Source organism: Zingiber officinale, chromosome 11B (assembly GCF_018446385.1).
Source record: "Zingiber officinale cultivar Zhangliang chromosome 11B, Zo_v1.1, whole genome shotgun sequence".
Lineage (NCBI taxonomy): Eukaryota > Viridiplantae > Streptophyta > Magnoliopsida > Zingiberales > Zingiberaceae > Zingiber > Zingiber officinale.
In genome coordinates, this window is record NC_056007.1 from 79589108 (window position 1) to 79599508 (window position 10401).

General features: G+C 34.4%; 1 protein-coding gene across 1 annotated transcript; it reads left to right on the plus strand.

The window, feature by feature from the left end:
* The first annotated feature begins 240 nt into the window (after positions 1–240).
* LOC122034306 (protein DNA-DAMAGE INDUCIBLE 1-like) lies at positions 241–10042 on the plus strand. The gene is made up of 16 exons (XM_042593502.1): positions 241–536; positions 625–657; positions 736–863; positions 2238–2346; positions 4476–4592; positions 4916–4981; positions 5943–6005; positions 6081–6125; positions 6274–6335; positions 6628–6721; positions 7018–7110; positions 7198–7267; positions 7406–7482; positions 8796–8853; positions 9026–9051; positions 9614–10042. Exons 1-16 carry the CDS (start codon positions 471–473, stop codon positions 9740–9742), a joined length of 1236 nt encoding a protein of 411 aa, XP_042449436.1. The 5' UTR covers positions 241–470; the 3' UTR covers positions 9743–10042.
* Positions 10043–10401: the final 359 nt, after the last annotated feature.

The following is a 10401-nucleotide window of genomic DNA, read 5'->3' on the forward strand; positions in this document are numbered from 1 at the left end:
ATTTCTAATAATACATAATTTTAAACTCTAGATCCTTGATAGATGTGGTGTAGAAATTAATAATAAATTTAAAAAAAATTTTGGTGTGGAAAAATGATATTAATATAATTTTATTTCAGGTTTCATTAAAATTAATTAGTAGAGGAGAATTAAGTAAGATATTTAAAGTAAGAAATATTTAATAGATTAATATTTTCAATCCGGCCCAATACCAATTAGCCAGTAGCGTGATGCTTGAAGCGCTTGACATATTCCTTGCTTCTTCTGCAAGACAAATTTGGAAAGTGCAATTGCCTTTATATCTTCTATAGTCGCAGACCGATTCAATTCCTTGTTCGACAACCGATAAGATCTCTCTCTGCTGCCTCTTGGATTCCTCTTTTCTCCCCCAAATCCCGTCTTTCTGATTCTTCTCTAGACATCCTTCCTCCAAACCCTAAATTTGCCCCTCCAACGCCCGATTAGTGCCAATGAAGATCACCGTGATGACCCCTGACGACCGGTTCATCACGCTCGACGTCGATGCCGATGAGTCTGTAAGTTAAATCTCCGGAGTTCGGCCTTTTCCGTTGAATTTTACTTTATTCTTGGTTGCGAGAAAGGTTTTGACAATTTTTCGTGTAGGTTGAGAATGTTAAGGCCCTGCTTGAGGTGGAGGTGAGAAAACGTTTGTTTTTCCCCAACTGTTTGGAGGTTTTTGGTTAATCTGACCGGATGGTGTTTGGATTATGGCAGACGAATGTGTCACTTCCCCAGCAACATCTGCATTTCAACGGGAAGGAGATAAGTAATTCGCAACGGTTGAGCGCTCTTGGCGTCGGTGATGGTGATATGATCATGATGGTTTCATCAGCAGCGGCAAGGTAGTTAATCAATTGCTAACTCTGTTCACGTTTCTGTATTCACTGCCGAGGCGATTAGACAGTAAGTGAGCTAGCTTGTGTTACGTGAAATATTTTATTTGTTATTGGACGAGATTTCAGAGTATGACTCTTCCAAAGTGGTGTCACTGGGAATCTTTTGAAACTATTGACTGTGCAAAAAAATTGTTTTCAAAGTGTGAATACTTCTTCCTATCAAATGACCAGTTGATGATATACTAGAAAACAGGGATCTTGGATCTGCCCTTGCGTTGGCACCTAGAGTGCCTTTTGCTGTCCTTGCTGTATCCGAAGAGAGAGCCCTATGTTTACTGGTGTCATTTACTACACGGAATCCAATCACCATTGAAGCCACATGCACTTGCTTGTTGAAGAAAGAATGAAATGACAAAAAAACCAAAAGGAGTCTAATAAAGTGAGACTCTTAATCATCTGAACTTTTGAGTAAATGACAAAGTGATCCTTCTTAGGCGTGCTTGCTTGCCCACTATACGTTAGGATTTTCAATCTCCTGTTTCGATGAACTATGCAGGCCAGCCTTTGTTGGAAACGAATAAGAACTGAGTTTCAACTCCTTGCACATTTTTTCAATAATTGCTGTCATTCACGGTACTATTTTAGCTAGATGATTAAGGTGTGTTAAAAATGCTCCGTTCTTTCCTATGTCAAATGCCATACTCCGGCCCTTCAGGATTTCTTAATTCAGATGATTTTTACATGTATTTCCCACTTTCTGCTTCCAAAGCTTATTGGGTTTCACATGTAGCAATTTTGTGCCTTGTCTCTGCCATTTGAGAAGAAAACACAATGAATGAGAGAAGTTGGAACCTTATTAGTATCGATTGTTCAAAGGACCTTACTTCTCTGCTTCTTCCATGCTAGTATGGTTTTATATGTCTTGCATTAGGGACAGAAAATGCAGATTAAACTGGATTAGAAGTTGATTTTTGAATGATCAGCGACTCAAGGTGATTCAAATGCCAAATGATTACTTTTGATATACAAATAAAATTGGTACCTGCGCCACTGCATTCAGACTTCAGATGGATTGGTGGGTTTGGTTATAGGTCTGTTTACAGTATGGTTTGTGTTTTTTTTGGCTGTTTACATGGACTGATGGTGTATAAGCTTAGTAAGTTGACATGAGCTGAGCCAGCATGCTAACATTTGAACTAACAGAATCCTCCATCACCTGATAGATCTATTACATTTCCAAAATGTACGTGCATTGATTAGTGAAAAATAAAAGGATAGATTAATTAACCATTATTTTGATTTACCTTGCAGATCTTCTCTCGAACTAGTTTGTATTTTTTATAAAATTTATGCTGACATGATTTTTTTCACTTGTCCCAGTGCCTCATCTGCTGAATTGAGATTAAATGCTGATGGTTCAGCTGTCAATCCCTCTGCCTTCCAGCAGCATATTCGGCATGATTCTCAGTTGATAACGCAACTTCTTCAGGTAGAGCTCACATGGTTTACTCTCTGATCATTTTTATATGACAATTTCTTGGAACTTATTTGAACATGCAAAATCTGTTTGATTTATTGCAACATCTGAAAGATTGTTGTTGATTCTACTTTAGTTGGTTACATGATTTTGTTACTGAATCAGCTTTCTTTACTCGTGCCTAATTTTGTAAGAAAAAATGATAGCTTAATTGAGACACTTGATTTCTAACGGTTCTACTTTTGCAACCTATATAAGAAAATGGTGCAGGTTTTTTACCATCTGTGCTGTCTTTTCACTTTGGCACACACTTTGCTTTAAGAATAATGCAATTATGCAATCGATTTCTTTGTATTATTAATTAGTTAAATGGTTCGTGATCTACATTGTCTTATGCCTAACATTTGTGAGATATTATGGAGTTACTTTAATAATTTCTATTTTGGACTTGTAAACCCTACCACCCCATGTTGAGTTAATCCAATCAAGAACAGTTGTAACAATAATTACATCTCATGATCAACATTTAAGATCTGTGTCAGTAGCTATGTCACATGAGATCTCAGTCAAAGGGGATGTGTTTTTTGATGTAAATATCATAGATTGTTGTAAAAGACATATGACGACAAAAATGCATATGTAGTCAACATACACTAAACCAGGGATTGAGATCTCATGCTGAGGTGGTTGAAACGAGTAAAACATTTCGTTCTGCCCGTCGACCAGCACCGGCATGAACCCGTCCCGCAGCAGCCGTGGAGGTGTTGCGACGCCGGTGGCCACCCTAGAGTCGGCCGTGTCGGAGGGGCATCGTGACATCCGCGATCACGCCGGAGGGGCGTCGTGACCCCGTGGCCGCGGAAAAGGGATTGTGCGCCCCTTGTGGTCGCGCCTGGGGTCACAGTTGATTTTTTTAATTAAATATTTTTTTAAATTAAAATAATTTCCAAGATGGATGGGGATAATTCAAAGAGGTTTAATTAAATCCTAATAAAAATTATCTAATTAATTAAATATTTTATTTATTTTAATTTAAAAATATATAATAAAATTCTTATTTATTTATTTAGTTATGTTATTATTATTTTTTTAACGATCTAATTATCTCTAATTTAAATAAATAATCAAATATATTTTTTAAAATCCTAATTAAATTATCCCTTTAAAATATATAAAAATTAATTTGAAATTCTAAAAAAATTCTAATAAAATATTATATATTCCTAAAATCATCGGCAATGATCGCGACGGTATCCACGGATCACTGCAACCACCATTTTTTTTATTTAGTTAATTTTTTATTTTTTAAATATCTATTTTTATAAATAAACTTTATTAATAATAATTATAAAATTATTTCAAATTTTAATAAATATTTTATAAAATAATTTATTTTTTAAAAAATAATTTTAAAATTAAACATAAATTTAAAATAATCTAAAAAATAAAAAATATAATTCTTAAACATTTCAAATAAATTTTTTAAAAATAAAAATTTACAAATACATAAAAAAATAATTTAAAATTTTCAAATAATTTTATAATTATTTTTATAATTTTAAATTTAGTTTTGAATTTTAAGAATTACTTATTTTTTAAAATATTTTTTATAAAAATTCAATAGGCATTATCTTATGAGAAAATATTAAAATATAAATTCAACATCTCAAAATATAAAACATCTTTAATAATCAAATATTGATATATATTTATATTTATATTTAAAAAAATACCAAAACTATATCAACATGGCACGATACAATACCCAAACCGTATCGTTCTGGTCCAGGACCGAAACCTCGGCACAGGTCGAGATTTTACACCTTGCACTAGACTCCCTCTCATATTTTCTCACCTTTCTTTTACCTAGAATCTAGTTACTTTTATTCTAGCATTCAGTTGTCTAATGGTCATATTCCATATTCACGAGCAATAAGTAGTAAATAGCAAAATACAGACAAAATAATATAACATCTTCTGGTTTACCTAGAAAACTTAGTATTGTTATCTTTAGCTAGGAAATTCCGATCATTATATTGAAATATATAGTTTTTGCTCTTAAATTATTGCAGTGCTATTAGTACTTTTAGTATCGTTTTGAGGCACAAACCCCATTAATTAATAGACTGATTTACTTGCAGAATGATCCAGCACTTGCACAAGCTATACTTGGTGACAACATTAATGAACTTCAGAATATCTTGCTGGAGCGTCATCAAATGAGAATGGAACTACGCAGAAAGCAAGAAGAAGAGCTTGTAAGGAGTTGGCGTCAACATCTGTGATATTGCCTGTATTTGATTCCATTTGTTCTTACTTTGGGCTATATACTGTTAGTCACATGATTTGAGATGCAATATATTATTTTAGGGTTCTAGGTAGCACTTATTTTAGGAAGCCCATCTTGACTTATAGTTCAGCAACCCACTTAGGATACTTGAATTATTATAAATTTTTGCTCTTTTGTCATGCAAAAGAACATATTCAGGTATTTGTTTCATTGGCCGGGAATCATTCAATCTATTGCTTATTTTTATATTCTTACACTGTCAAAAGACTGAAAATAGCTTCATATATGCAGGCTCTGCTTTATGCTGATCCTTTTGATGTTGAGTCTCAGAAAAAGATAGAGGCAGCTATCAGACAGGTATACTATTTTGTATTATTTTACTTATTGTTTACTTGAGCAATTTTGGGGCTTATTTATCATTCTACAGAAGACACTGGTATCTATATATATACGTGCCTTGTATCTGTAACACTGTGCTAAGAAACCTTGGGAACCTAAAATGGATGGCAGTTGGCTTCTATTTGACGAAAATGATATAGTGGTTATACACGTTGATAGAGATGATTGCCCTTATTATTAATATCCTATTTTTGCTTGATCTTACTTAATTGACTGAACCTGAAAAATGGAGCATAGTTGACTTATCTGGTTAAAATGATCTAGTGGTTACACAGTGATTGGGATAGATTCTTCTTTATTCTAGATATGAGGTGCAACCTTTACTAGGAGGTCCAATTTTTATTTTATATATATAGATAGATAAAGAGAGGTAAAGAGATATGCATGATTCCTTATGCTCATATTGGTGATATTCATCTTTTGAAGATCTTAATTGATTTGTAATAGTAAAACAATGTTGTAGAAATTTGTGAACTTTGCATAATCAATCAAAAAATCATCTTAGGTACTGATTCAATTATTAGTTAATAATTTTACTTCCTCTTGGAAGATCTGTCTGTACACAATATGTGCCTGGAAATGGCACTGGCAGTTAATCTGGTACCTGCTTTGACCATCTCTTAGTTGCATAAATTTTAACTGCAAATGACTAACTAAAATACTAAGTGGCTTGTTGCTTATAGAAGGTTTAGCCTATGCTTGATGATATGGAGCTGCAGATGCTGCTCCAGAAGTACCTTATATCATGTCCTAAAATGGGTCACGGACTCAAATTTACCTTAATCTTTTGTATAAAAAAATATAAACAGAAGGTCTGTAAACATTAACTCACTTATTTTTTGGTCAACCTCTGGCTAATATCTAATAATATGTTTGGTAACTGATGTATCTTTTATCTATATATTTTAATAAATTGCAGAAAGGAATTGAGGAAAATTGGGAGGCTGCTTTAGAACACAATCCTGAAGCTTTTGCAAGAGTGGTATGGTGTATTCTTGTTATCAATCTTTTTTTTAAATTACTTTGGTTACATTTTATTCAACATTCCCATTTGTAGGTTATGTTGTATGTAGATATGGAAGTCAATGGAGTACCTTTAAAGGTAATTTCAAATTCTAGCATCTTTTTTTTTTGTGCGACAACCATTGCTGAAGATAATTGTAGAATACAGTTATTTTGTAGACCATATTTATCATGTATTGTTAAATTCATATAAACTAAATTTAGTTCTCTTATGCTTCTCTTTCCAGGCTTTTGTCGATAGTGGAGCACAATCTACAATAATTTCCAAAAGTTGCGCTGAAAGATGTGGGTATGATGACCTTCTCTAATTAACTCCAATTTAGCTTTACAAATTAGTTGTTGAATTTTATCTTGGATTAAGTAAAATCTGTATTTATGAGGATCTATTCTTTGTGAGTTGCTACAACAATAGCAGGACCCTCGTGCGTTAGCTTTCATTATTTAGAATATTTCACCACCACATTTTTTATTATGACATGAGGTTTGATGAATGGATTTTCTTTTTCACACTATTTTGGGAAGTTAAGGTGAAATGATAATCTTCTATTTCCTGAAGGGGTAAGTTTCTGTTCTTATATTAGGCTCTTGAGACTCCTTGATCAGCGCTACAGAGGTGTTGCTATTGGTGTTGGCCAGTCAGAGATATTAGGTCGAATACATGTTGCACCACTTAAGGTAGGCTTCTTTGTTGATTTTTCTTGACCATTTCTTTTAAGGATATTAATTTTTTGCAGATATTTAGGTAATTGACTGGTAATCTGCCAACCCAGTTGCTTGCAATATTATCACATAATAAACACTATATTTCTACTTAATTGGCTGATTTGATACTATAAATTTACTTGATCTTGACACATTTATATGATGATGTGTGATATTCAATTTTATGATAACTCTAGTGATAGTTGTAAATACTTGAGGAACCTGCTTATAATATTTCATTAATCAGTGGCTAATTGTCTTCGTCATAGATTGGCCATGCATTCTATCCTTGCTCCTTTACTGTGTTGGATGCACCAAACATGGAATTCCTTTTTGGGCTTGATATGCTTCGTAAGCATCAGGTAGTGGTTTACCATGCTTTGATATCTTTGCTACAACCGACGGAGTATCTTGACCTTTAAAAACCCTCTACCGTTAAACATTTGCAGTGTATAATTGATTTAAAGGAGAATGTTCTAAGAGTGGGAGGTGGAGAGGTTTCAGTGCCTTTTTTGCAAGGTTTGTTTGAACTCTAGAAGCATCTGAAATAACTGTATTTGTCTTATTTGTATCCTTGCTGATAGTGTGTGTGTTTAAGTTCATTCACTGCTGAATTCGTCTTCTGTGTAAGGCTTAACTGAACTGTGTCTCTTCCAGAGAAAGACATACCAGCTCATATCCGTGATGAAGAAAGACTGTCAAAACAAGCATCAACAGGCCAAGGATCTGCTCCTGTAAGCAACTTCTCACCCAGATATGCTTTGCGATTAACATGGTTTCTTGCACCATTAGACCAATGCTTTTTAACCTGTATTTATCCTGGATATCTGAAACCTTAGTGTCTTGTTGTACAACCTATCCTGGAATTGTGAGCGGGTAGTATTATATTGTAGTGAGCAAACATTTTTGAGTACTATGATAGTGTGATTTATAGATCATGTTTACCATGGAAATGACAAATGTCTATGCAAATCAAAGCACACTAAACAACACTGCATAGAAACAACTGATGTTTTTTTTACCTCCCTTTCATATCGCATGGGGCAGTCTTGAGGGGCCCTTGCGGTGAGGGTTATCACCTTTTGCTGTAACTGATGTTATTTTCTTCATTACCACCATGCAACCAACTGATGACTTAGCATTTCTCATCCTTGGATCCTGCATCTACTTTGCTTGTCTCAAACTGCTACACTTGCAACCTTCTTTATGCTCATGTGCACCGCAAATTTACACTAGTCAGAATAAAAAAGTTGAATAAGTTGACATTCTGGTTTTGTTTGGGTTTCATCCACACTTTTGTTATAGGATGACTATGGATGACAGCTATTGATGCAAGATGATATGCGTGCTGCATGCTTCTAAATGATTTTCTAATGCCTTTTCCATGGTTTCTTTATTCTCATGATCTTATGTAAATTGGGGTAATGTGAACAAAGGATTAGGTTAAGTTGGAGATGTTACTGCAATACCACAAATTCTACTCTTGTTTGTCAGAGGGGGTACAGTCTGAAAAACAACTAAATGTATCAGTTGGTATCTACCAATCTGACCCCCATGGGCATAGTTGAGGTGGTAAGTGGATGGAAGTTTACCACTTGAGGTTGAGGGATCGAACCTCGGGACTGAAGGGGTGTAAATCCCTACACTCCATATAGTTTGACTCCTTAGTTACCATAATTTACCTCTTCTGTGTTGGTCCTGAAGCAGGCTGGCGGGGGCACTGGGGATGAGCGCTTCGCCTTTTGCCACTTGGTATCTACCAATCTTGGGAAATGGAGCCATAACATCAATACCAAATACCACTCATCTATATGTTTTATTATTAATATTTATTTCATAGATCTGGTGCTAGAGTACCGCTAGTTGTCTGAGCAAGTGTTTAATTTGTTAATCAACAACTTTCCACCACAAGTTCACATAAATTGAAATCTTCTCTGAGTTTGTAGCACCTAAAGAGATTCTCCACTGTTGATAGGAGTTGCTTCTTTCATGTGGTATATCAAATTTTGTATCCGAATATAGTTAATTCGTAATCTGTAATGTTTAGGAATCATCAGGAGCAAGAGGGAAGACTCCAAATATCTCTACACAAACCCAGCCCTCAGGTTAGATTCACAGCGTTCTCTAACTAACTTGGTTTTGTTCATTTAGCTTATCCGAAAATAGTATCTTTTTAATCCTCTTTCCCTCTTTTAACTATATTCCCATCTTTTAAACTTTCTAACAATCATCTTCTGAAAATTTCTTTTTAACTTATTTTAAATATTTCATTCTCAGGAACTCCATCAATTGGTCAAGCACAGGTGAACTCCTTGAACTGCATACTCCACTTTTTTTGTGTGCTATTGCACACGTCCTGCAAGAAACTTCTCTGACATAAATACAACTGCTGATTCGTTTAGTTACATTTGTGATCAATTGAAATTCTAGTTTTCAAGCAAGTTCACATAACTGTTTTTATCTTTTATAACCATTCATTTGCCTTGTTGATAAGACTCAGATTAGCAAGAACTGCAGAATTAGAAAGATAGAGTGTCTCCTCAACAACCCACCTTTTTGTGCTACATTTTTATGTGAAGTAATATATCCTTTAGCGCTTCCACTTTCTTTTTTTTTTAAACTGACCCACTAGATAACAAACAAACCATAAATTGCTACACCTAAAAACCATAGAGGTTCTGGTCAACATGGATGGAATTGAGCTTTGTTTTACGTATTAATTGGAACTTGCAAGCAACTTGCAATTTGGTATTATCGTTGGTATTATCGTTACTAAGTAAACAACTCGCAACTTGTTCTTTACTCCTTTTTTAAAAAAAATCTAATACTTGATGCTTTGGCCGGTAATCTGTTTTTACATTACAGGTTGCTGATTTTGAAGCTAAAATTGGCAAGCTTGTGGAGCTTGGGTTTGATCGGGCATCAGCAAGTCAGGCCCTTAGATTGTTCGATGGCAATGAAGACAAAGCAGCAGCATTCTTGTTTGGGGGTTAACCATTTCTTTTTCAACTATATTCTTGCGGAAATTATGACCTTGCTTGCGGACATCTTCTGATGGTCTTTATTGGAATTTGGTTATGGTAAAAAAAAAAAAAACCTCCTCAGATTGCCCAAAAATACAAATGAAGGCAGGATTGCATTGTGACATTGTACTCATATGATGTATCAAGATGGTCAATTAATTTATTTCGCTGGAATTTTGTAGGCATTCAGGTTAATTCTGAAGCATATTTGTGCGACTGCTGCAATTTTCATTCGAGTGCTCTAAAACATTTCACCATTATTGTTGCTTTTTGGATGATCAGAACGTCGCGTTCCTATTGCTGAATGCTTTTTCTCTTCATGTTTAATTGTTGGTGTGTTTTTTTCCAAAGTCTATAAATTTCGAATATTTATTATTGTATCTCCAAGAGTTTGTTAAAATAAAAACTAGGTCTCAATTGTTATATTTTTTTACAGCAATTAAGGATCCTTTAATATATTATATTCATTTTAAAAATGTTTGGTTAATATGCGAATAACCTAGAATTCTTATCCGTTGGATTACAACACTAGTTCTCCACTGGCCCTCGATCAACGTATGTGACATAACATACAAATATTAAACGAGTAGCACAAGAACACTGTCACTGTGTTTGAGATAGGAACAAGAA

Excerpts from the sequence above, each read along its gene's own strand:
- LOC122034306 (XM_042593502.1), top strand. The coding sequence starts at position 471 with ATGAAGATCACCGTGATGACCCCTGACGACCGGTTCATCACGCTCGAC. Across the intron at positions 864-2,237 it reads GTTTCATCAGCAGCGGCAAG|TGCCTCATCTGCTGAATTGA; the intron begins GTAGTTAATCAA and ends CACTTGTCCCAG. Across the intron at positions 7,483-8,795 it reads CAGGCCAAGGATCTGCTCCT|GAATCATCAGGAGCAAGAGG; the intron begins GTAAGCAACTTC and ends TGTAATGTTTAG.